This window comes from Myotis myotis, unplaced genomic scaffold (assembly GCF_014108235.1).
Source record: "Myotis myotis isolate mMyoMyo1 unplaced genomic scaffold, mMyoMyo1.p scaffold_m19_p_6, whole genome shotgun sequence".
Lineage (NCBI taxonomy): Eukaryota > Metazoa > Chordata > Mammalia > Chiroptera > Vespertilionidae > Myotis > Myotis myotis.
This window is the reverse complement of record NW_023416368.1, coordinates 79,714,746-79,741,671: the sequence shown is the minus strand read 5'-3', so window position 1 is coordinate 79,741,671 and position 26,926 is coordinate 79,714,746. Positions and strand designations below refer to the sequence as shown.

The 26,926-nt window shown below is 53.6% G+C and overlaps 1 protein-coding gene across 7 annotated transcripts in view; it reads right to left on the bottom strand.

The window, feature by feature from the left end:
• CELF5 (CUGBP Elav-like family member 5) overlaps window positions 1-26,561 on the bottom strand; it is a 43,472-nt gene extending 16,911 nt beyond the window's left edge. For 4 of the 7 annotated variants that reach the window (XM_036314219.1, XM_036314222.1, XM_036314224.1 and 1 more), the window contains exons 1-3: window positions 26,185-26,561; window positions 10,476-10,558; window positions 328-379 (exon numbers count right to left, since the gene is read on the bottom strand). In XM_036314219.1, the coding sequence (XP_036170112.1) occupies window positions 328-379; window positions 10,476-10,558; window positions 26,185-26,443 (394 nt within the window). In that variant the 5' untranslated portion in view covers window positions 26,444-26,561. Of the gene's footprint in view, window positions 1-327; window positions 380-10,475; window positions 10,559-25,591; window positions 25,761-26,184 lie in introns of those variants that run through there. The other 3 variants (XM_036314220.1, XM_036314223.1, XM_036314226.1) reach the window with 2 other exon arrangements.
• Between the last annotated feature and the right edge of the window lie 365 nt (window positions 26,562-26,926).

Sequence of the window (26,926 nt, the reverse complement as noted above, 5' to 3'; positions counted from 1 at the left end):
TCTAAACATGCAAACGTTCACACACACACATACACACAACCCCAAAAATCAATCCAGAGCCCTTCAGGGACCCCATCCCCTCTGTGTCTGAAGATCCCCATTACTGATCTCTGAGAGGAATCAGGTATTTCAAGCTCCGGGGCAAGTAGCTGCACGAGGCCTGTGGCCCTGTGGTCGGGAAGAGAGGACAGCGGCCCTGCTTCCTGTCTCCACGCCATTAGTGTGTGAGCAGGCAGGGCACTGCTGCAGCCTTTTGTGCAGGAACCTTCCCTTCTTCCCCCATCCCTCCACCAACCCCCAGCCTGGAGGTCACGGAGAGATGACAACTACCTCCACGACTTTCGCTGTCCGCAGGCTTCACCTGGATTGGCCGTGCCATCTGTGGGAAAAGGGGGTGGGGAGAGGTCAAGGTCGGCAGCTGGAGCAGCGTGGGTAGAAACTTTGCCTGAGCTCTGCCAGGCAACCCTGCCTACCTCCCCAGCCTCAGCATCCCACCAACCACCCGTCAGCAACTAACACTCCACTCAGACCAAATAATACATGGTCCCACCCACAGGACTTTGCTCACACTGTCTGGAAAACTCTTACTTAGCCTTTAAAACCCAGTAACAATATCCCTTCCGCCAGGAAGCCTTCCTGCCTCCCCAAGTGCCATGAGCTGTTTGCAAAGATATCCCAACTCCGCCAGTCCCTGTATGTGATGTGACTTTGTGGTTCCTCTCCTTGAGAACTGGAATCTATTTTCCTTTTGTATCTGCACTTGGCCATGTGACTTGCTCTGACCAATCGAAGTGAAGTTGTGGGAGTTCCAACCTTGGCCTCAAGAGACCCTGCAGCTTCCACACTTGAGACGCTGAGATTACCAAGTCATTCCAGGTCATGCTGGGGCAAACTATGGGAACATGGGAGCCCTCATGCACAGAGAGGCCCCGCTGACACACAGCACATAGCAGTGAGGCCGTCCTGACCCAAGCTTGCCCCAGTTAAGACCCAACTGATTGCAGCTGCATGAATGACCCCAGGAGAGACCAGCAGAAGAACTCCCCAGCTACAGGTTGGGATTACCGACCCACAGAATCATGAACAAATAAAGTGATTGGGGTGGGCCATAGCTGGTCTGGCTCAGTGGATAGAGCGTCAGCCTATAGATTGAAGAGTCCCGGTTCAATTCTGTCAGGGACACATGCCTGGGTTGTGGACTCAATCCACAATAGGGGGCGTGCTGGAGGCAGCTGATCGATGGTTCTCTCTCATCATTGATATTTCTCTCTCCCTCTCCCTTCCTCTCTGAAATCAATAAAAATACATTTTAAAAAACGATTGGGATGGTTTGTTCTCAGAAGTAGCTGACCAGTATACCAAGACTGCTACTTTTGTCAGCTCCCCAAGCCTTGGTGGGAGCACTGTCACACCTGAGTGGACCAACCTGGATTCGTTGTTCTGGACTCTTCTATCCCCTGCCCCTGGCCCTGAAAATGATGTTCAACAGAAGAAATCCACCCCCAGTTCCCACCCCCACACTTACCCAGGCACGGGTATGAGATAAGCTAATGTGAGTATTTGACAACAGACTTGAGGGATGTAGGATGGGGGTGGCATTTACTTCTCCGCTGGTCCTAGGACAGAATCCTCTTCCCAACCTGGTATCTCTGGTGAACTCCTAATCATTCTTCAAATCCCAACTCAAAAGCCCCAAGCGGGCAATCCTTCCCCTCTCTGGGTTCCCTCCTCCTCTGCCTCAGGGTAGGACATGGCTAGTGTTGCTCTTCTTCCTCCGGACTGGGGACCACAGCATCACCCCACACAGGGCAGGGCACATGGGAGATTCAGAGGAGCCTGCTGAACTAAGCTGACCAGAAGAAAGGGGTCAACATCCACCAGGACAGAAAGACACCTGGTCCCTCCCCAGCAGGTGTGGGGGCAGCGAGTGCTGGTCCTAGGTCAGACCATCTTGGAGTAGATCCCCACCCGTCCAGAGAAGGTGTTCGATAAATGTCATGTTCTAATCATAGTGCAGCTGCCCAGCAAGCTCGAGAGAGAGGCACGGTTTCACCCCGTTATATAGATGTCAAAGTCAAGGCCCAGAAAAGCTATTTACTATATCCACCAAGGTCACGGTAGGTGAGGTGAGGCACTAGGAGTCCTAGAAGTCAAATTTAGAGATCTTGCCACCCACTCCCATGAGCAGAGACCTCTCTCCAATGTTAAAACCCCTATGTCTTCTTCCCTCAAGACCCTGTCCCAGCTCTGAACCCCCTCCCTCACTGATCACCCCTTTCCCTGGGTCCCCTCCCCCTGTTGATTCCCCTCCCCACTCTAGCTTACCTCCCTTTTTCTGAGTCCTTTCCTTCTCTCTGCTCCCCCCATCTGAGACCCTCCAACTTCGGACGCCTCCCCCTTCTCTGAAAGTGTATCCCAGGCACATATGGGCCTGGCTGCCTCCATGTGAACTCAGCCTTGGGAGCTCCAAAACCAGAGAGGCCTCAGCCTCCCCAATCTGGTGTCCCCATTCCGGTAGCCCAACGATCTGCCACCCAGCCACACCCTCAGAGGAAAGGGGGAACAATTCTCCCTTCACTCACCAACCCCCCCCCCCCCACACACACACACACACTGAGCCTTCTCCACCTGGGTACCACACCCTGCTAGCTGGAGGCAGGAGGGGAGATGATTTCAACCAGATGGGACCAGATTCTGGGCTGGGGGCAGACTGAGGTGGTGAAAAGAAACGGGGGAAAGGGGGCACCTGAGCATCAGCCTCCTGCTTCCCCACCCCTCCCACCTCACCTCCACTGGCCCTCACCTCTTCCCCCCTCCCAGCACCTTGGGCAGATGAGGATGGTGTTGCCAAGGCAACACTGATTCACCACATGGAAGCTGGCAATTGTTGTTACCATGGAAACTGCCTCTTAGGGGCGAGCCTAGCTCCTGCCTTGCACAAAAGAGATATTTAAATATAATCTTCTAGAGATGGATGAGCCAAGAGAGGGAACAAGGGAGGGGGCCACGAGGAGGGAACCTGCCCCCAACACAGCACCCTCAACCCTCACCCCATTCTCATGGCCTGGGTACCTGCTCACCAACTGCGCCTTCAGCTGTGGCTGCAGAGCCTGGGTCTTCCACCTCCTACTGCAAGGCTCCTTCCCCCTTCAGGGTCAGCTTGGCAGGAGGAGGAGGTCCTGGTCTGCTCCCAGAAGCCAGGGGGGCAGCCCCCTCCTCTCCAGTCCCCCACTCAAAAGCCGAGGCTTGAAGGCCCAGCTATCCACACCCCACAGCCCCGTACCCCGCCTTACCCACCGGCCTAGAGACTCACACCAGGCTGGCTGGCATCCATGTGCTGTGGCCCGCACTGCCGGCCCTGGGCGCACAGGGGCGCATACGCAGCAAGAAAGCTGAGGCCCAGTGCCTCACTCCCTGAGCCCCACTCCCAGGCAACCCGCCAGCCACTGGCCAGGCCCTGCCCGCCCACGGAACGCTGAGAAGGTGTGGGGGGGGTGTCGCAGGGGGCGGGGGGAAGGCAGGTCTCCCCATACCCCCACCTCTCCAGTCACCCCTGCCCACCCTTCCGGTTCTGCCCACCTCCTTCCAGCTTCCTCTTTCCATCTGCCCCACCAAGGTCTCTGTGGAGTGCCCTCTCTCCCTCCTCTACCTCTGGCTCCCCAGTGTTGCATCTCTTCCCTCCCTGCCCCCTCCCTTCCTCTTTTCACTTATTCAACGACGTTCCCAGTGTGCCTCATACTGAGTAATGTTGCGTCCCAGGGAGGACCCCACTTGTCTGGTGGAGGGGAAGACAGAGGCAGATACAGACACTCCCAGACGCATAGGGTCAGGGTAGGGGCAGAGGGCAGAATCAAGGGCTGGAGAGCCGAGAGCAAAGAACAGTGAAGAGCCACAGACTGTGCTGGGCTGCACTGAAGACGGAAAGTCTGTGTTGGGTTTTGAAGTGAACAGGAGTTGGAGGGAGAGACTTTCTCATGTTGGAGCAATATGTATATCCACGGCCCCATTCATCTCCAAACAACTTTATGAGATGGGAACATTCCCGTTTTGTGGATGGGCAAGTCAGAAAGAGAAAGAAGCAAGTCAGAATCAGAGGCTCAGTCTCCTGCGGATTTCCTCGGGGTCCTCTGGGGACCCAGCCACACCTCCAGCCAAGCTCCTGTGGGCTGGGGCTCTGGGGGTGTCTGTGTTTGGGGTGGGCACACATGTTAAGTGACTGGGGTCCAGTCCTTGTTCTGCCCCCCAGCTTTGGCTGAGTGACTTCAACCAAACCATACAGCATTGGGAACACAGAACCCCTTAAGTCTGACCTGTGTCTATTACAGAGGAAACTGCGGCCGCTGAGGGGAGGGCCTGCAGGAGGAGTCTCCAGTGGTCAGGTGGGGGCCCAGAAGAGCCTCCTGGGTTTGCAAACTTGTGCCTTTAGAAAATGTGGGGACTCCAGGGGAAGCCCCACCTGGGTTGTTTCTGGGGGGGTGAAAGGAAGGAAGCAAGGTGGCCCCCCACTCTGGGCTGCCCACGCCACCATTCCAGCCTCCTCCTCTCCCACTTGGGCCCAGACCAAGCCCCCCTCCACGTCTAGATGCTGCCATGACTCCCTACTGCCCTTGGGGTAGCATTCAGTTCTTCAGCCTGGCATTCGAGCCTCCTTTGCCACTCAGGCCCAGGCATTCCTCCCATGGGGCCCCGGGGGCACTGCTGTTGCACTAACTTGGCTGGAATGTACCCCTCTGAACCCCATTCTCACCTTGAAGAGAACCCCTCAAATTCCACCTCCCCCTGAAGCCTTCCTCTCACTATCTATCTGCTTTGGTTGCTTTGCCCAGACCTTGCTTTGATCAAGGCATAACCCCCAACTTTCTCTCTCTCTCTCTCTCTCTCTCTCTCTCTCTCTCTCTCTCTCTCTCTCACACACACACACACACACACACACACACACACACACACTGTTCCTCCTTGGGGTGAGCTTCTCAGGGCAGGGCTGAGGGTCTCAGTGCCTCCTTACCCAAAAAGACCCAGCACAGAATCCACAAAGAACAGCTGACATGGGACGAAGCAAGACCTATGACTTTCACAGAAAGCAAAGCCTAGGTCCTGTCCCCATGGGCACAGAGCAAGCTGGAGATGTGCTGGGCACCAATGCTCAGCAGGGGAGGTAACCCACGAGTTTGTGCCAGGCCATGTCTACACTATCCCCCCTTCTTGGGAAGCAAACAGGCTTGGAAAGGCAACACGACTGGCCAGGAGTCCTACAGCTTGTCTTGCCTTGGATGGTCCGGTCATTCATTCAGCATAGATTTACCAAGTTCCCATCGTGTGCTTAGCACCTGGCAATGTGTCACCTCACAGGATCCTCAAAACACTCCTATAGTCCCATTTCACAGGTAAGTAAATGGAGGCCTGGGAAGGTCAAAGCATTAGATGTTCAGCCCCTTGGGGCCCTTTGCTCATTTGCAGGTTTGAATTGATGCTGAGCCAAGTCATGGGGTGTGGGTGTGGCTCCTGCAAGGGGGGCGCCTCAGAGACTCCTCTGTGCACAGAAAGGGTTTTCAGGAAGGGTTTGGGGGGGACCCACAGCTGAACAGACAAACACATCCCTTTCAGAGGTGCTCAGATAAGCAGTAGGGTGGCGACCAGATCTGGGGTGTCCCTTGCCCCCAAGACCTTCATGACGAAAAAGACGGTGTTGCCTTAAACAGTCTGAGAGACAGCAGCTGGCCACACTGGTCTCTGCTGTGGGACCCATTCCACTTCCAGGAACCCCAGCCTGGGGTTTGACAGCCCAGCTGAGAACCTCTGCTGGGCTCTGAGGCACTTGCTCCGCCTGGATTCAGGGTCCTGGGTCCATTCGGGCTCTATTCTGGGATTCTGTTGTATTCAATTCAGGATCCTATTCCAGGACGCTGAGATTTGATTAAGCTGTGTCCCCCCACGGACCCTACTGGCACACGAGGAAGGAACGGGAAAGGGGGGTCATTCTTATTTCAGAAAGAAGCATCAGGGGAGGGGGAGCTCGGCTGTTTCGTGGTGTGGGCACACAGGGCAAGCAGGTGACGGCTCACTCCCTTCCCGGTTTGACCGAGGGGAGCCGGTGGGTAAGAGAAGGGGCTCATGCAGGTCACCCAGCAGGTGAGAGGCTTGCCGCTGTATCTCACTTTTTATCAAGAGATAAAAAGACAAGTGTCCGCTGTACAATGCCTTCCCTAACTCACACATGCACACGGGGATTCGGGGGGGCAGTGCAGGGGACAGGAGAGGTGGTGGCTGTCGTGATTTCTAGATGATTCAGCTCTGGCCCCTGGCTCCCCGCTGTGTGTGCGAGCATGTGCGGGCATGTGCGGGCACAAGGGCCACAGGGCGGGTGTTCCAGCACCAGGCGACCTCATGAGGCTCTGTCTTTTGGTGGAGATCCCTTGGGGTGAGGGGCTCAGACTTCGGTGTTCAGAGGCAGCGGACAGGTGAGGGGGCCTTCTGCCCCCAGCAGCCCCCTTCCACCGTGCCGTCTGCCAAGGAGCCTCCAGATCTGGTTCTGCCAGGCTGGTCCCACATCTGTGGGTGTCCTCGGGGGAGGGTGGCTCACCCGGAAAGTCAACCCCTTAGCTAATCAGAAGCCAAAGATACACACACTTAGGGAGGGGTCAGAGCTTCTGGGTATGTGCCCGGTGGGCATGTGCCCACCAGAACCAAGCACCTCTATTTCGAACAGCAAAAACCAGGAACACCCCACATGTCCACCAGCAGGAGGAGGAACGATACACTGTGTATTCATGTCGTGGAATGCTAATATTTTAGCAACGTATTGGCAAGTGCTGGGGCCCTGGAGAAAAGCAGGGGCTGGGGACCAGAAAGGTCAGAACAGTGGCTCCTCCAACAGAAAGAGAGAGGCTGGGCTGGGGCTGGGCTGGGGGTTCCTGGGATGCCGCTTGTGTAGTGACAAGGCGGGTGCTTGCTTTATTGTCGTTTGTGTTGCGTGCACTTTCCTCTAAGTGTGTAGTATTTTGCAAACTTTAAGAAATAATCTTCAGAAATCATGCTGTACTCCTGGAGGATGCTTCCCAGGCCTGCTGGTGGTCCCCAGGGGTCCCTGCATCCTCAGGGTCCAACTCTGAACCACCGCCCCCTTATTTCTCAAACATCAGCCCTCACCTCCCAGAGGCTAGCGACCAGCTTTCTCTTACCCACCGTCTCCCCTCTGCCACACCAGCCCCCCTGGTGGATAGGGTCTTAGGTGAGGGGCCCCAACAGTGCTGGGCAACAGTGACCATTCACACCCAGGCTCCATGTGGAGGCTGAGGAACTGAGACCCAGAGAGGCGAGGGTATTGCCCGAAATGCCTCACCTCCCAACAGTGAGCTGGCATCCAAGAGAGACCTCGATCCCTGCAATCTAGATATGTAATAATACTGCATCGTGTTCCCGGGTCTAGAACATTCTGGGTCTGTGCTACCCAATACGGTAGCTGACTCCTGGCCTAGGATACTCCAGGACTGCACTGTTCAGTAGGCTAGTGGGCTCCTAGTCTAGAACATTCTGGCTCTGCACTCTCCAGTACAGTAGCTGGCCCCAGTCTAGAACATTCTGGGTCTGTGCTAACACAGTAGCCAACCTCTAATATAGAACGTTCTAGATTTGATCTGTCCAATGTGGTAACCACCAGCCACATGTAGTCACTTAAGTTAAAGTTTACATTTATTAAAATTAAATAACATTAAAAATTTAGTTCCTGAGTCATTTTTGCCACATTTTCAAGGCTCAATAGCCACGTGGGCCTAGTGGCCACCATACTGGACAGCACAGACAGGACATGTCCATCATGGGAGAAAGTTCTATTGGACAGCACGCGTCTAGAATGGCGAATTACAGCCTTATCCTGAGCCCCCTGCCTGCTTTTGTAAATAAAGTTTTATTAGCACATAGCCACGCCCATTCATTTACATCGTGTCTGAGGTGACCCTGGGCTTAGAACATTTTAGAACCATACTGTCCAATAAGATAGCCACCGGCCACATGTGGCTACGAAGCCCTTGAAATGGGGCTTGTGTGACTGGGGAATGGGATTTTAAAATTTGTTTAATAATAAGTAATAAACTATACTGACTGCCTGTTGAAATAATAAGATTTTAGAGATATTGGGTTAAAATGAAATATAGCATTAAAATTCATTTTACCTGTTTCTTTTTCCTTTTTAAACGTTGCTACTGGAAATTTTAAATGCTGCGTGTGGCTTGCATTATATTCCAGTTAGCACTGCTCACCAGCTCTTTTCCTAACCAGGACTTATCCACCTGGCACCACTGACTTGGGGCACATCATTCTTTGTTGTGGGCCGTCTTGTGCCTGCGGGGTGTTGTGCAGCATCCTGGCCTCTACCCACAGCATCTTCCAGTCTTGACAGTGACAAATGTCCCCAGACATTGCCCAGTGTCCCTTGGGAGCCGAATCGCCCTGGGCGAAAACTCCTCCTAAACTAATGTAAACTCTTCCGTTAGACAACAGAGGCTCTCGTGTGCTCTCAACAACACACCAGGCACGTTCCTGCCTCCGAATCTTGGTACACTCTGTCCTCACACCACCCCCATCTTCATCTCCATCTGCCACAATCCTCCCATCTCTCAAAACTCAGCCCCAATGCTCCCTCCTCCAAGAAGCCACCCTGTTTGCTGTCTACTGAGTCTGCCAAGCAGGTCAGCTGTTTCTCCCTGGTGATGCTGCCCCAGGGCGCCCTTCCATCTGGCCGTTTGTTTTGTGCTAACCTTCCGTAGCGGGTTGAATGATGGTCCCCCTAAAATATACCCGAGTCCTAAACCTCTGGAACCTGGGAATAAAATGAGACCTTACTTGGCCCTAGCCAGATAGAGCGTCGGCCTACGGACTGAAGGGTCCCGGGTTCTATTCTGGTCAAGGGCGCATGCCCAGGTTGCGGGCTTGATCCCCAGTAGGGGGCCTGCAGCAGGCAGCCGATCAATGATTCTCTATCATCGTTGATGTTTCTATCTCTCTCTCCCTCTCCCTTCCTCTCTGAAACCAATAAAAATATGTTTTAACAAAAAAAAAATCATAATAAAATGAGACCTTATTTGGAAAAGGGGTCTTTATGAATGGAATTAAATGACAGATCTAGAGATGAGCTCATCCTGGATGTATGGTCAGCCCTAAGTCTAATGGCAGGTATCCTTATACGAGAAAGGCAGGGGACATTGGAGAGATGCAGACACAGAGGAGAAGGCCCTGTGACAACGGAGGCGGGAATGATTGGAGTAATGAGTCTACAAGCCAAGGAACTCCTGGCAGCCACCAGAAGCTGGGAGAGTCACAGAAAGGATTCTCCCAGAGGGAGTGCAGCCCTGCTGGCACCTTGGTTTCTGATTTCTGGCCCACAGAACTGTGACACAATATATTTTTGATGCTTTAAGTGCCATGGTTTGTGGTGCTTTGTTAAGCAGCCCCAGGACTCCAGTAGTTGGAAGGAGGGTTTTGAACACTGAAATCAAACCAGGTCATTCCTCTGCTTGCCACCCTCCCATGGCCCCACTACCCTTGGAATAAAATCCGAACTCCTCACGGAGTCCTGTTCCTTCCTCTTCCCCATCCTCCTTCCACCCTCCTCCTCACTCCATGGCTTCACTCTGCTCATCCCCTCGGTGCTCCTCAAAGGCACTGAGTTTGGTCCAGCCTCGAGGCCGCTGTACTGGCTGTGTCCTCTATCATGGATGCCCTTTGGGCAGATAGGTTCTCTCCCTCCCTCAGACCATCAGGTTGCCTCCTCAGAGAGGCCTTCCCTAATCACCTGGTGTATCTATAACCCACTGGGCCGGCACACCCCAGACTTCCTGCTCCCAGCATTGATGGATACAGGTGCCCCAAGCAGCTCCTGAGTGCTTTTGCTGCTGAAGGGTCTCTGAGAATCCAGAGAGAATGGCAAGCTCCACCCCCAGAGCCACGAATCTCACTGTGGTTCCTTCACTTTCCAGCAGGAGGTGCTGCCTGGAGACCAGGCTCACTTGGCTCAGGGGACCTCTGCCCACCCAAAGAGGACAGGGCTGAAAGAAAGACCTGGTAGGTACAGAGCCTGGGCCGACCTCCCCTTGGGATGGAAATCCTGCCCAAGCAACCCCCAAATCATGGGGCTGAAGCTCTATTTGCTTCGATGTTCCTTTAACACTCTAGGCACAATTCTGCCTCAGGGCCTTTGCACGTGCTGCTCCCGCTGCCTGCTAATGCTTCCTCATCTTCAGGTCTCACACCCTCAACCAGTGCCACCTGCATAACCACACACAGCCGCTCCGGTATGACGCTTGGGCCCACTGTGCAGTAGGCACTCAATAAGTGCTCACACTGGTGACCATTTCTGTCCCTCTGAACCTATACCTCTTTCTGAGTCAAGACACTGCTGATCCCAAGAAGGGCCTTGGCCTTCCCCAGGCTGAGAGCCACCCCTCTGTTCTCCCCGCTCCCCAGGCAGCATCCAGACTCACCCCGGGCAAGGTCTTCTGTTCGTGCAGAGCAGTCTGAGCTTTGATGGCGGAGTCCCTGGCACAGTAAGTGAGGAAGGCACAGCCTGGAAGGGAGAGAATGGGGGTGTTAAGAGAAAGGGATGCTGTGCACCCATGTTCGTTCATAGCAGCATCATTCACAACAGCCAACAGGGAGAAACAACCCAAGTGTCCATGGGTGGATGAATGGACAAACAGTGTGGTCCATCCACACAGTGGAATATCACTCACTCTTTTAAAAGGGAAATGATGACACCTGCTATGACATGGATGGACCTTAAGGACATTTTGCTCAGTGAAGTCAGCCAGACACGAATGGGCAAATGTATAATTCTACCTGTAAGAAGTCCCCAGGGAGCCCAATCCACAGAGACAGACAGTAGACCTTGTCAGGGGCTGGGGAGGAGGATGAGGAGGTCATGTTTAGTGGGGACAGAGTTTCAGTTGGGAAAGATGAGAAGGTCCAAGAGGAGGATGGTGGTGATGGTTGTACAGCAATGTGAATGCACTTAATGCCACTGCATTATACACTTAAAAATGGTTAAGATGGTGAATTTAACATTATGTGTATTTTACTACAGTAAAACACCTGGGGGGGGGGGGAGAAAAACATGAGAAAATGGTTGATTTTATATTATGTGTATTTTACTACAATTAAAAATTAAAAAAGAGGACCCGAACCGAAGCCACCTTTTGCGGGGGGAGGGAGGGTGCAGTAGCAGTGGTTCAGCCCCGCCACTTCCCAAAGAATGAGACAGGGAGGGAAGAGAGGAGACCCGCTGATGATGGAGTCTGGGGCTGACACCAGATGAAGAGACTCTCCGAGCTGTGGGCTGGCAAAGTGCGGTCAGGGCGTGGTGGGGAGAGGACGATGGGGAGAGGACCCAGCACTGGGATGAGGAGCAGCGGGCTCTGCCACTGACTCGCTTTGTGGTCTTGGATAGGGCGCTGCCTGGTCTTTGCCTCAGTTTTCCCCAAAGAGCATGGTCCGAGAGCGCCTTGAGATGGACCCACCAAGGGGCATCCGAGGCTCCAGAGGGTGTGTGGTCCGGCAGCAAAGAGCAGAGCCAATCAGGAGAGGCCCTGGAGGTGTCCAAAGCCAGGGTGTGATTGGACTGCGTCCCGGGTTGGGGCGGGGTGCCAGATGTTGAGAGTCACAGAACAAGAAACATTGAGACAGAGACAGACGAAGAGAAGCAAAGAGAAAGAAACGCCCAGAGAAAGACCAAGAGATCAAAGATACTTTGAAAGATGTTTGCAGAAGACGGGGTGGGGGTGGCAGGCAGGTGTCCGGACCCCTGGGATGGACCCTCGAGGTCTGGGCCCAGGGCTGGGCTTTGCCTAACTTCTGCGGGCCTTGTTTTCACTGCCTGTGAAATGAGACCATCCTTGGCTGCTCTGATGCTGTTGGACCCTGTGTCCCCCGGCCCCAGCGTCTCCCACTCATGGTCCCTGTCTCTCTGCCTCCCTTCACTCCCGACTTCCCGTGCAGAGCTCTTGGGAACAGCTCTGGGGAGCACACTTCCACCCCAGGCAGGAGCTAATTAAAGCTGCATCCTGTCCTGCCGGGCGATGCTTACCACAGTGGCTGCTCCCACCAGCTGGGCTGGGTGGTGGGGAGGGGTGCCCACCCCACGCCTGAGAGGTCTCTTGGAACTCTGGGGAGGGGGGAACCAGGCAGAGCTGAAGACAGGCGCCAGCATTTAAAGAACATTTGTAAATGTAAAATGGTACAGCCGCTGTGGAGAACAGTCTGGCAGGTCCTCAAAAAAGTTAAACGTAGAATTGCCATATGATCCAGCAATTCCACTCCTGGGTAGATACCCAAAAGAATTGAAAGCAGGGACTCAAAAGAGATATTTGTACACCCATGCTCACAGCAGCATTGTTCACAATAGCCAAACGGTAGAGAAATACCTAAATATCCATCAACAGATGAGTGGATAGACGAAATGTGGGATATACAGGTGTCCCCCCAAAATGTGTACACTCCTTAACAGCTGATAGCTCAGTGTTGGAAATGAAATGTATTTTAATAAGCACTGCCTTTATAATTATTCAAAGTATGTGTACACACTTTTGGGACACCCTATCTGTACAACGAAGTATTATTCAGCCTTACAAAAGAAACAAATTCTGAGCCGTGCTACAACGTGACGAACCCAGGGACCTTATGCTCAGTGACATAAGCCAGACACAAAAGGACAAATAGCGTATGATTTCATTTTATGAGGAGTCACATCCATAGAGACAGGAAGTAGATGGTGCGTATCAGGGGCTGTGGGTGAGGATGAAGAGTTAGTGTTTAATGGGGATGAAGAGTTGGTATTAAATGCAGTTTTGCTGGGGATGGGGGGACACAGGGTCCAAGAATTTCAGTTTTGCAACATGAAAAGCGTTCTGGAGATGGGTGGTGGTGATGGTTGCACAACAACGTGAATGTGGGTAATGCCACTGAGATGTACACTGTAAAATGGTAAATTTTACCACAATAAAAAATTGTAATCGTATATATTACAAACCTCCTCCCCCACAAAGGGCAGCATCTGTAAGTGTATAATTAAATAATTATAAAGCCATGTGATCATCTCACAGATCCAGAAATAGAACATGGAAGCCACCGGAAGCCCCATGTTCCGTCCACCCTACGACCATCTTTCATCCCCAAGAAGTGGCCACGACCCTGGCCCTTGTGGTAACCAGATCGTGCTTTCATTATGGTTTCCCACGCCTCGTGCGTTGCTCATCACTGTAGCTGCGTGCTCCCCATGCTGAACTTACGTAAATGAAATCACAGTGTATGTCCGCTTTTGTGTCCGGTTTCTTCCACTCAGCTGTGGATGCTGTGTGTCTCGGGGATCAATTCCTTTCTATTTCTGTGCAATATTTTATCCTATGAATATACTACAAATGGTTACCCATTGTCCTGTGGGTGGGCGGCATTTAGGCTGTTCCCTGTTTGGGGCTACCATGAATAAAGCTGCCATGGGACATTCTCACATAAATATTTTGATGCACAAAGGCATATCCAGGAATGGGATTGCTGGTTGTAAGGTTGGTATATGTTTAGCTTCAATCGATTATTTCAAACAGTTTTCCGACGTGGTTGCACCCACGTATACTCCCACCAATGGGGTCTGAGAATCTTATTGGTGCTTCTTTCTCACCAATTCGGTTTTCCCAGCCTTTTAAATGTTAGTGGTGGGTGTGCCATTACATTTCATTGAGATTTTAACGTACATTCCTGAATTATTGAAGCTAGGCAACTTGTTTCTTTTTAGAAATTCTTTATATATATTGTGTGTTTATCTGTTTTTGTTTCTGTGTGATGCAAACATCTCCCAATCCATGATCTAACTTTCTGTTATGTGTGTGTGTGTGTGTGTGTGTGTGTGTGTGTGTGTGTGTGTTTCTATTTTCTGAATTTAATCCCCAAAGGTCTTCAGGGAGATGAGAGGTGATAAAATACCTAGCCCTGCCCTGGCTGGTGTTGCTAAGTTGTCAGAGCGTTGGCCTGCACACTGAGGGGTCATGGGTTCAATTCCTGGTTAAGAGCACGTACCCTGGTTGCAGGTTCGATCCCCAGCCATCATCAGGGCGTGTGTGGGAGGCAACCAACCGATATGTCTCTCTCACATCAATGTTTCTCTCTCTCTCTCTCTCTCTCTCTCTCTCTCTCTCTCTCTCTCTCTCTCTCTCTCTCTCCCCACCCCCCTTCCTTCCTTCTCTTCCATCCTCTCTAAAAAGCAATGGGGGAAAATATCCTCAGTTGGGGATTAACAACAAAAAAGAATAACTAGCCCTAAAACCTGAGGGAAATTAGGCATGGCTGGCAAGAAATCAGGCTGCCGGCGATCCAAAATAGGGGCAGAACCCTTCCTCCTTGGGCCCTTTCTCGCCTGTGGAGCCCCACCTGCAGAACATGGAAGGGCAGGGAGGGGCCCAGAGCAACCTTCCATACCACTGGGTCTCTGTGTCTGTGAATTTTGCTGCACGAGGAAGAATTAACCCAACCGCGGGTCGCTGTCCCTGGTGCTGAAATGATTCCCAGTTCTCTTTGCCCAATCTCTTCTGGGACTCTCAGTTTTTCTTCTCTAGTTGGTGAAAATGTGTGATGTTTACCCGTTTCTAGATTTATAGAGCCCTGGCATTCAGTTCCTGATAGGGTTGGATCGTCTCCCTAGCCCTCAATTCATATGCTGCTGTCCTAACTTTTAGGACCTCAGAATGTGACCTTATTCGGAAGTAGAGTCATTGCAGATGGAATTAGTTAAGATGAGGTCATACTGGATTAGAGTGAGTCCTAATACAACACAGCGTGTATCTTCATAAGAGCGAGGAAATCCTGACACGGAGACGTGCACACAGGGAGAAGGCCATGTGGACACAAAGGCAGGAATCGGGCGATGTATCATCAAGCCAAGGGAAGTAAGGACTGACAGCAACACTGGAGGCTGGGCGAGGGGCCTGGGTCAGATTCTCCCTCTCAGTCTCAGAAGGAACCAACTCAACTGATACCTTGATCTCAGACTTCCAACCGCCCTTGGAGGGAAAACTCAGCCCACCCAATGCCCACACTGGGTGAGCTGCTCACTCTGATTCCAGGCCTGGCCACCCCCACACCACACATCAGCCCCGTTGATGATGTGGGAGCCTGGCTGGGTGTCAAGCAGCCGCTCCCCAAACTGACTGAACCCTGAGGGGTTAACTGGTGAGTGGGGCAGGTAGAGAGGGCAAGTCCACCTGCAAGAACTGACAGCCAGAATGCTTAGCACGTGACAATTCTATGGTTCCTTTTACACACACCTCCATTTTCAACGCTAGGACCAGGGCTGATCTTGGGAGGGTCAGTGCCCACAGATCTCTTGAGAACCAAGGGCAGAGTTGTACCAATGGGGGAACCTATGGGGGGCAAGAGATTTCCTCCATGTATGAAAGTTTCCTGCCCAGCCGGTGTGGGTCAGTGGTTGAGCATCGACCTATGGACCAGGAGGTCACGGTTTGATTCTAAGTTGGGCACATGACCAGGCTGTGGGCTCAAGCCCCAGTAGGGGGTGTGCAGGAGGCAGTCAATCAATGATTCTTTCTCATCATTGATGTTTCTATCTCTCTCCCCCTCTCCCTTCCTCTCTGAAATCAACAAAAATATGTTTGAAAAATAAAATTTCCTAATACAGTGAGTAACTAGACGTGCCTCATCATGGATCTCTTTATAAGGAGAGGGCTCCCCGGCCCTGAAGGTAAGCAAGCAATGGCTCCACAAGGAGAAAACGTCTTTGCCAGGGAATCCTTAGGGTCCCTCCTCATGCCAACATCCTCTGCTCTCTGCTCTGAGATGTGATCTTTGGTGATTTCGTGTTGAAATTGTAACAACAATAATAGTTGACTTCCACTGAGCACCAGGCATCTTATGGGGGCATGCCACCATATCAATCCTTTGAATGCTCAGACTAGACAAAGATAATGGCACTATTGTTTCTATTATTATCTCCACCTTGCAGATGGGGAAACTGAGATGCCAGCCATTGAGTCATCTGCCCAATGTCACAGAGCAACAGGGGCCAGAGGTTTCTGAGTTTCAGAAAACCACCGCACACTGGGGACTACTTAAGTTGTTGAAGCTTGTTACACTGACGGAATGGCCTAAAAATGTTTTAAAATGAAAAGGATGGCTTTTCCTTCTTACTATTTATAATGCTTATTCTCATGCATAAGTCTGGGATTTCTGTCACTTCCTGGGGAGCTTGGTAACTCTGGGGACTGACCCTGGCTGGCCGCGTCCAGGCACACCCGTGCTCAGCCTCTCACTGGCGGGCTTTGAACACCACCTTTCCTTGGTCCACACACCCTAATCATCTTTGGCTCATTTCTCCTCACCTGAGTCACCCCCTCCTCTGGTAAGCCTCACCACCCCAACCGATGTAGGGTGAGGCACCTCATGGGCTTCTCCTGTGCCTGTGTGTCCCCCATCTCTGCTCACTCATGCTGTAACTGCCTCGTCGTGTGTTACTGGCCCCCAAAGGGCTGTGGGCACCCTGAGGGTGGGGACAGGGTGTGTCCCAGTCATTGACATGTCCCCAGCGCCCAGCACACAGAGTGTGCTCAGTAGAATTTGGCTACTGATAACGGCCTCCATCGTGGTCCAGCCCTATCATCTCCCACCTGGACAGGGCAGTTGCTTCTGCCCTGGTCCCCCAGCTTCTATCCTGGCCCCCAATCTGTACTCCCCACAGCAGCCACCAGAGGGTGACTGTGAGCACCCGAGTCAGGTTCTGTCCCCCTCTGCCCATAGCCCTCCAGGGCTCCCACCTCCTTCAGGGTGAAAGCCCAAGTCCTCCCTGAAGCCCACACGACCCTGCACACCCTGCCCCCATCCACTCCCTACCCTTGCCTCCTCCCTTGATTACTCTGCTCCAGCCACATAGGTCCTGCCCCATGACCTTTGCACATGCTGTTCTGAAATGTACTTCCCTAAAACCTTTTCATGGTTCACTCTCACTTCCTTCAGGTATTGGCTCAAATGTTATCCCCTTAGTGAAACCTTCTTTGAGCATCCTGTTTAAAATTACAGCCTTCAACCATCTCCCATCCTGTTCTTTTTTCCCCAGTGCCCTTATCACCATCTCACATGCCATATATTCTATTTGTTTTAGCTCTGTCTGCCCCACTGAACTGTAGCTTCCATTAGGAGTGGAGTTTTTATGTGTTTTGTTCAGTGGAGGTCCTCAGGACCTAAATAGTGCCAGGCATGCAGTATGTGCTCAATAAATGCTTGTTGACTGACTGACTGAATTTATTTCGTTTCCAAACTGACCTGCTAATATCAAGACCACTTCCTTGAGGGCAGTGACCACATTGGATGCATTTTTATTCCTCCTTCCCCCCACCAGTCAATATTTTCTGAACACCTACTGTGTGCCAGCTTTGCTGGGGAAACAAATGCAGGAAAGACAACCTTGTTCACCTTCTCTTTGATCCCCAACATCTTCTCTCCCCAGCCAGGACCCTAACCATAACTGATTGTGTGAACCCCTATTCCAAATCCCTTTGATCCCAAGCCCCTGCACACTGGTACCTCACATTCTTGGTCCTTAATTTCAGCTCTGTGATCTAGTGCCTAATCTAGGCCCGATGATTTTGGGCCAGCCACTTAACATCTCTGAGCCCCACTTTCTCATTCATAAAATAGCAGTCATAATACTATCTGTTAAGGATTATAGGAGATCTTCCCTTCTGCTTTAGGACCACTCTCCATCACCCGCCTGCCCCGGCCACCCTCTCCACCTTTTCCTTCCTCCTCGCAATCTGCAACCATCACCTTCGTCACTGAGAGCAACGGGCTGATGGGCCCTCTCCCCTATTCACTGTCCCTCCCCACACGTATAAACGTACCCGTTCCCGTCCAAGAGGGCAAGGCCTCAGGCTCAGGGATCACATTCCTGGACCCCTCCATTGGGTGCACCAGTTCTTGGCTGACCTTTTACCTCCCTGGCTGCTTTGCTGCCTCTCCTCTGCCCCCGCCTTCCATGTTGGGACTTTTCAGGGCTCTTCTGGATCCCCTTCCCAGATCTCCTGCCCACAGCCATCTTAACTCCTCCCAGGGCTTTAGTCACCAGTGATTCACCAACCCTTACACCCACCCATCCACCTGTCCATCTACTTATCCATCCATCCATCCATCCATCCATCCATCCACCCATCCATCCATTGATTTATCCACCTATCCATCCACCTGTCCATCTGTCCATCCATCTATCCACTATCCATCCACCCTAGAGCAGTGACTTATCCGTCTCTTCCCTTAGCACTGCTGACACTAGGGATGGGTCACCCTCTGTGGGGGCTGCCCTGGGCACTGTGGGGTGCTGAGCAGCATGCCTCGTCCCACCCACTCACTGCCAGGAGCACTGCCAGTCGTGACAATCACAGATGTCTCCAGACATTACCCAGTGACCCCTGGCAGCAGCGTCACCCTGGGTAACACCCACTTCACAAGAATCCTCTCTCTTCCTCATCTCCTACCCTCCCCAACCAAGAGCTGATAATTTGACATCTTAAATATGTCTCCAGCCATCCCCTCCTCTCCAAGCTCACAGCCCAGGCCCAGCTTGGCCTCATCCTCTCCCACCTGGACCACGGCTTGGCCACCTCTCTGACCTTTGGCCTCCCATCCTGCTCCCATCCTTCCTCCACACAACCCACCAAAGGGATATCCCTGCACTCAACTGTGAACTATGTCCCTCCCTGGCTCTAAGCCCGCCAGAGCTCCCCAGAGCTCTCAGGTCAGGGCCAAGATTGCCAGCCTTTCCCAACCTAATCACTGCTGTCTTCTGACCTCTTCTCTCAGTATTTCCCTGCACTGCCCTTAAATTCAACCCTCTTGTAATTTCCTAGACACACGTGCAGCCCCCTTCATGCCTCCAGGTACCTGACTCTGGAGTTCTAAACCCTCCCAAACACACAGTCATGTTCTAGGACTCTCTGTGCCTTTTTCCCCATCTAGTAAGTGGAAGGCCCAGAGCCCACATTCTCCAGATTCTGGAAAATGATCTCCCTAAGGGACCCCTGCCCACAGCCCTCCAGGGCCCCCCCCTCACCTCCTCCCGAGGTCCACACGGCTCTGCCGGACCTGCCCCCATCACTTCTCTGCCCTTTCCTCCTCCCTCTCTCTCCCTTGCTCCTTCTGCCCCAGCTACACGGCCTCCTCGCCTTTCTTGCAACAAGTCAAACTCATTCTGAGCTCAAGGCCTGTGCACATGCTGTGTCCTCCCCCTGGAAGACCTTTCCCTCGGCTTTAGAATAACAGTTTTCTCACCTATCATTCAGATCTTATCCCAAATGTCACCTCCTCAGAGAGGCCATCTTTGGCCACCCAAGGTAAGCTGTCACCCCCTAACACACATCTGGTTTTCTTCCTTCAGAGCAGCTCATTCCTATCTCAATCTTACTTATGTGTTTACTGGTTTACTGTCAGTCCCTCCTCCCTGCTGGACTTTTTGGTGTACCCAGAGCCTTGCTCAGTGCCTGGCACGTCATAGAGACTTGATAAACAGTTGTTGACTATCTGACTGCCTAACTATGTATTGACAGAAACAATATGCAAGGCATTACTCAGTAATTACGTCAATCACATTATATAAGTGAATTCTAATTTTTATAACGACTCTCTAAGATAGCTATCAATAGTCTTTCTATTTTACAGATGAAGAAGCTAAGAAAAGATGAGGTGACTTGTCAGAAATAAAAGCAGAGCCAGGAATGGAAATCAAGTCTGTCGGCCTGCAAAGCTGATGGCCATCCCACCCACCAGGTGAGAAGGAAGGTGGCAAATGTTGGGGAGGTGTCCATCTTCCATCCTTCAATGCACCCTCCCATCTACTCATTCAGCCACCCACTCTCCTGTCCATCCATCCACCCATCATCCACCCATCTTCCCATCTATCTATCCATCTTCCATCCATCCATCCATTCATCCATCCATCCATCCATCATACACCCATCTTTCCATCCACACTCCATTCATCTATCCACCATCATCCATCTTTCCATCCATCTATCCATTCCTCCATCCACCTATCTATTCTTTTATCCATCCATCTATATATTCATCCAGCCGTTCACCCACCCACCCACCCGCCCATCCATCAATCTATTAATTATTCTACCCATCTACCCACTCTTTCATCCACCAATACACTCATACATACATGGAGTCATTGTCATCCAACCATCCATTCATGCCTACATTCACCTACTCACTTTTCCATCTATCTGTTAGCCAGTCCACCCTTCCACATCCCATATTTCCCCACACTCTCATCTCCTCATGCCCTCATTCATCCACATGCTCCACTTCAAAATGGCAAACAAGACGCAGCCCCTGTCCTCAGAGAGCTTATGCCTCAGTAATGATCACTCCAGACCAACAAGACTATTGCTATGTCAGTGTCTCCCAGATCCAGCAGCCCCTCCCTCTGGCCTTGGTTACCTTCATTCCCACAACAGCCAGGCTCTTGGAAGGCATTCTTCTGAAGTGGGCCAGGCTCAGGCTGGCAGGTGTGGTGCTTGGCTATTTTGCTGTGTGACTTGGGGCTGGGTGTTGGCCCTCTTTGAGCCCAAATCCCTCACCTGACCCATTTGCTAACCTGGTTCTCTAAGAACCCCTGCAACCTGAACACATTCTGTTCCTTTACATCCCTCTCTTCCCACACTGTGGGCCTCACCACCCGGGAAGCTTCCACATTATCCATGCAGGTGTGTAGGAAGTGGGCATATTCTGAATAAGGCTGGGAGGCTGGAAAGAGGCTGGTGGTGGCAATGCAGGGTAATAAGACATAAAGCTCCCTTTCCATGAAGGTCTAACTGAGGTCCTCCTCTGCTCTCAATTCTTTCATGGCTCCCAAGTGCTCTCAGGAGAGAATCCAAGCTCAGTTTAGCATCAAAGGCTCTTCAGGGTCCGGCCCATGCTGATTCTCTGCTCATCTCCTGTGTCTCACTTAACTCCTCCTCAACTTCAGCTGTGCCCCTTCATACCTCCAGGACTTTGCAAACCCAGTTCCTTCTGCCCATATCCATAAGGACGAAGACATCCATCTAGCTGACCTGTTTCACACCCATCATAGGGCCCAGAACACAGTAAGTACTTCTGTTAGTAAATAAATGAAATGCTTTCACCACCTGACAAGCTCCTATTCATCCTTCAAAGCCTCAGTTCTGATGCCTACCTTCCATGCAGCAGGATTTCCGGCATCCCTCCCTCAGGCCCAGCCCTGACCACTGTGGCTGAAGGTGCCAGTGTCTGCTTCTATCTTTCCATCAGAGGACGCTCTCTTGCCCAGTATAAAGCAAGTCCCCCAAAGGCTTTCAAGACGTGTTGGCTGAAGGAATAAATAAATGCGTGTGGTCCCACTATGTGTTCATTATGGCCAGGTTCTCATCTGCCAATATTAGGGGTGAAAGAGAGAGACAGGAGCCTATTTCAGAGATAACTCCCGGGTCCAACTCCACTGCCAGAACTTCTCAGAAGAGGCCTGCTAACTAAGCCCCACATCAGAAGGGGCTCTGGGGCTCCGAAGACCCTTTGCTCCTTTCCCACCAGGGCAACAGCTCCATCCTCCCCGCACCCGAAGCTACCAGAGTTAGCGCTCCTCTGGGCCTTCGCACATGCTGTTCTCTCCACCAGGAACACCTTTCCCCTCACCAGGTCCTTCTCACACTTCCGGTCTCAGCTTAGTCACATGATACGCCCAATGCCACTGACCAAGCATGAACTCTGTGCTAAAAACTTTATCTGCCATCCCCATCCTCACCTTCCCCACCCCCCGCTGAGATGGGAGGCTCCTCGGCCTCTCGATTCTATAGATGACAAAACCCGGGGCGCGGAGAGACAAAGATGCCTGCCCAAGCCCACCTAGCCGGGAAGATGCAGAGAAGCCAGCTCATCTTCATGTTAAGCTCTTACCTGCTCTCCCACAATGACCGCCTTCTCCAGGAAGCCCTCCTGCCCTCCACACATGCGAGGGCAGAGCCTCCTCTAGGTTGTCCCTGCCAGTGTGTATTTCTGCCATCACAGCCTTGACATCAACGCTGTGTCCTCCCACCTGCTGGTTCTGAACCTAGGAGGGTCTGTGGGGTGCCTGTTTTGTCCAACATGGTGTACCAGGCCTGGCGCACAGCAAAGCTCAATAGATAGTCCTATGGGTAGTAATGGGTTCACGGATTGCTTACTCTCATAGAGATCCTGTGTGTGTGCGTGCAATTCCAGCTGTGCTCAAATACGGGCGCACAGTAGGTGCTCAATCAATGTCCTCTGCCTGAAGGAGGGCAGGAAAGATGTCACAGTCACTTGTAAGGCCCCAGGGGCCGCATAAAAGCCTGTTAAATCAATGAAGAGTGGGCAGCTGGGGAAACAGAGGCACGGAGCCCCCCGCCTGCCTCAAAGCCACACGGCCAGTCCCAGTGGCTTCTGCTCAGTCCCCACCCCCAGCCACTGTGCCCTCCGATGCCACAGGGAAAGGGCTCCTCCCTCAGTCCCCCACCCCGGGCAGTGCCTGCCAGCAGCCCAGCCCGTTGTCTCCCTGGGGCTGGCACGTCACACTCGGAATCTCACGCCTCTGAGCTCAGCGTGCTCCAGCCTCCCCTCCTGCCACCAAGCAGAGCAGCTGGTGCTCCCATGGAAACCACAGGCCCCCTATACCCCCACACCACACCGGCCCCCCTCACAACCTCCATTTTAAGATAAATATTGTCATTAACATGCAAATGCACATGTGATTACCATAAATGGGGGGCCACAAGGCAGCGGCCAGCGAACCCTATCGCCAGGACGGGTATTAATATTCAGCCCTGATTAGGGAAGAGGGACACCTCAGGGCTCCTACAGGCACCCAGCCCCCTGGAGCGAGAGTCCTGGCGGGGGGCGGGGGGAGAGGGGCTGTCCCCCACCAGGGGGCTGGAAGGGGCTGATGACTGTATACTGGCCACTGGGAGCCCCAGTCCGGGCCTCGGTTCCTGGCCTGAGCTCCTGGCTGGGCTGGGGACACCAGGGAGGGCCCGTTCCTCTGGATGAGGCACCGATCTGGGGGATGGGGTAGGAAGCAGCCTTGTGACCTCCTGATCCCCCTTCTCCATCTCTCTTTCTGATTCCCACCCTCTCTCTGCCTCTCCCTGTGTGTGGGTGGGGGGTGGCACGCTCTCTCTCTCCACTTCTCTTTAAAAAAAAAAAAAAAAAACCCAGTCTGCCCTCTTTCTAAGGACCCCTCACTTCTTGTCCTCTCCCCAAGCCCTGTTCAATCCCCAAAGCCCAGAGGATCTGCTGAACCCCCTGCCTTTCTCTTGGTTCCAGCAAGACCCCCCACTGTACAGGCCCTTAGGAATTGGAAGGCCCCCACATGCAGGCCCCACCACTGGCTGTGGCTGTCAGATGTCACAGCCACCTCCCCCGTGCCATCCGGGAGCCTCATCCTCATCTTGGAAGAACCTGTCACCCCTTCATCACACGCATATACTTCTGCTTCCCCTGGCCCGGGAGGGGGAAGGTGCGTGACAGTGGGGAGGGCAGCTCTGGTTGGTCCCTGGGACCCAGAAATTGGCCCAGTAGTTGGCCCTGTGAGCCTCAGTTTCCTTTTTATATGAAATATGGTGGTGCTCACAAGCCCCCCTCAGTGGCGAGCCCTTCGGGGAGAGATCAAACAGGCCCCTGAATGTGAAAACTAAGGATGAGATGGATGGTCATGAGGATAATGACAATGCTGGGGGTGGGGGGACGGTGACCACAATGGATGTTTTGGCTTAACGTCATTCTGGCCCCTGCAGCTGACCTGGTGCCCAGCCTCATGGGAGTCTCCCAGCATCCAGCGGCTCCACCACTGGGCCCAGACCCCTCACCCCGGCCACACTCCTTCTTGGCCACATGGAGGAGTTAGAGGTTAGTTGGTTCCCCAGAAGCGACACCAGAGAAGTGTTCTCTGGGAGGTACCCGAACTTCCCCTCCCCCACATCCCGTTCATCATTCCACGTCCCTTTGCTTGAGGCCCAGAGAGGGGAAGCCACTGGCCAGAGGTCACACAGGCCTCCATCCCAGCTGCTGGCACTCGAGACACCCCCACCTCCAGGTAAGGTCCCTCCAGGCCCAGGACCAGGTGGGACCAGGAGGGGGATCTATCCTTGACTTGAGGGTACAGGGTGAGGGCAGACAGGAGGGAAAGCCCCCCACCCCCTTGTTACCCTCAGGCCCTACGTCCAGGGCTCAGGCTGGCCCAGGGCCCCTGTGAAGAGGAGGATGAGGACTGAGCATCATGGATACCCTGCTTCCTAATTTAAGCCTCCAAGGAAAGATGGGAAAAGGGAAAGACCCTGAACACCCCCCCAATCCCAACATTCTCCAGCCAGAAAAAAACACCCCCGCGTTCATGGGCCCTGCTTTGGTAACAGTGGGGAAACTGAGGCTCTGGCCCAGGTGAACCTGGGCTGCAGCTCCACCCCTCACCTCTTCTCGCTTTGGGGGAGGATTTCCAGGGGAGATTTAAAAATGAGGAGGGGGCACCTCTGCAACCCATTTGCTTCCCTGTCCCAGAGCTCGCCAGCAGCCTTCCAGCCCAACATTTGGGGGGCCACATGGACACCCCCTGATTCCCATCAGAATCTTTCTAGAAATGGGCTCTTCAGACATACCGGAAAATGACCAAAGCCATGGAGTCCAGAGGGGTGGAGTGTGGACAGAGCCCTCTATAGAGCCGTGGATTCCTGAGCTGGATTCATGGGCAAAAGTGAGCCCTCTGTCCTCCTAGGCCACCTGGAGGAGTTAGATTTCCCAGCCCCCCCTTCTTTTTGTGATGATAGGATTCGATAAAAGGCTAAGGGGGGGAGTCTTTCCTTCCTAGGGTATCAGCTGAGGTCTAGCTGAAGTGACAGGCCTGGGCTCCATCCTACCAGGCTCACATTCATTCATTCATTCATTCAACAAACATTATTCATGATTACCATGCTGACACACGGAGGGGAGGATGGAGATAAATGATTCTGAAATAGGTCATGGGCTCTGGTCCACCCTAAGGTCCCTCCAGGGTCTTGCCATGAGTGTTCAGTGCAAAGCCTTTGCCATCCCCAACCCCAGCCCCCAACCGCCAACAGAAGAGCTGTCAATGCCACCCCAATTCAGACTGTGCTTATGATCCGAGTCAAGGCTGGGGCACGGTCCCCGGGCACCTGCGCCCAGCGTGCCATCGGAGAGAGAATCAGGTAGGAGGGAGGCAGGCAGTCCTCCCCCCAACCTGCCTCCCGCTGGTTTGCAGGCCGCCCACACCTCCCCTGTCCACCCCAGGATCTGGGCTCTGCCAGATGGACAGCCCAGACGCATCATCGTTGGCCTCAGACCTCAACACATTGCTAACGGGATCGGCTAGTTTTAACTTGAGCCAAAGGTGGAGGCATGGAGGGGGAGGGCAGAGAAATGGAGGGGGATGCTGATCCAAACAGAGAGGGTGGGCAGGGGGGAGGGTGAACGGTAGCATTTGAGCCACCGGAGGCTGGTGCTCCCCCCTCAGCCTGGCTCAGCTCCCTGCGCCCCCCAACCCCCCTCTGGCTTTCTTTGTAGTTACCGATTAGCCCGGGGTCCTGGGCATCCGTATGTCCCGGAGGCCAGCTGGACCTGCCCCACCGGCCTGGCTTTGTGAAAATGACCAAAGCAATGGAGTCCAGAGGCGCAAAGTTCCCCGACGGGGCCTGGGGAGGCCGAGGGAACGGGGGGAGCAGGGAGGGTGGTGGTATTCAGGCAGGTCCCCCAGCAAAGGGGCAGGAAAGAGTGGGTGAGGGAGGGAGGAAGGGTGGGGGTTAGGGGGAATGGGAGGGGAGAGAGAGAGATGCTTGGGGGGTGGAGAATGGGAGGTAAAGGGAGATGGGAGAGTAGAGAAAGGGAGAGAGAGAGAGAGAGAGAGAGAGAGAGAGAGAGAGAGAGAGAGGATGCCGGAAGGTGGAGAGGGAGGGAGATGGGGTGGAGGAGGGGAGGGGGCCAGATCGGATCTGTCAGCTGCACCCCCAGAGGGAGGAGGAGAGGGTGGGTGGAAGGGGGAGAAATGATGCCGTGGCAGAGGCAAGTAGAGGGAGGTGGTTAGGAGAGGAGGGCTGGGGGAGAGAAGATGCCGGAAGGTGGGGTGGAGAGAAGGGAGGGGAGGGAGGGGGCCAGGGCGCCCACCTTTGTGCATGCCCGTGTAAGGGTCTTTGAGCACCGTGAGCTCATAAATGCGGCCGAACTGCTCGAATAGCGGCTTGAGGTCCTTCTCGTCCAGGTTGCGTGGGATCTGGCCCACGAAGAGCTTGATGGCGTCCAGGTCCTTCATGCCGTCGGGCTGCCCGCCGGGGGGCTCGGGCCCGCTGCTGCCCACCGGCGAGGGCCGCGGCTGCAGGAGCTGCTGCTGCTGCCGGCGCGCCTCGCTCTCCGTGAGGCGGGCCATGACGGGCGAAGGCGGGCGGCGGGCGCGGGACCGAGCCGGCGGCGGCGGGCGGCGGGCGGACTCACAGCTACAACGACGGACGCCGCCTCCCGCCTCCCTCCCGCCCGGTCCCCGCGCCCTCCTCCCTCCTCCGCGCCCGCTCGCTCCAGCATCAGGACCACAAAAGGGCGCCTCCGCAGCGGCCCCTGGAGGCCAGCGCGCGCATAGCCATCCCGCGCCTTCTGCACTCATCCCTCACTCCACATCCCGAGAACCGGAGCCCAGTCCAGGTTGGGTAATTGAGGCCAACGGGCCGCAAACCCCGCCTTCTGGGTGGGTGACGGTGGGGCTCCCAGCAGGGCAGACCTGACTTCCAGGTGTCACTGGCTCCTTCATCTGATAACAACAGGAAACATCACTAAAAGTAGAGCCCGGCTTTTACTTAGCTGGGCTGCTCTTGCCACTTTTAAGACCACAACTCATCAATAACAACAAGAAAGAACA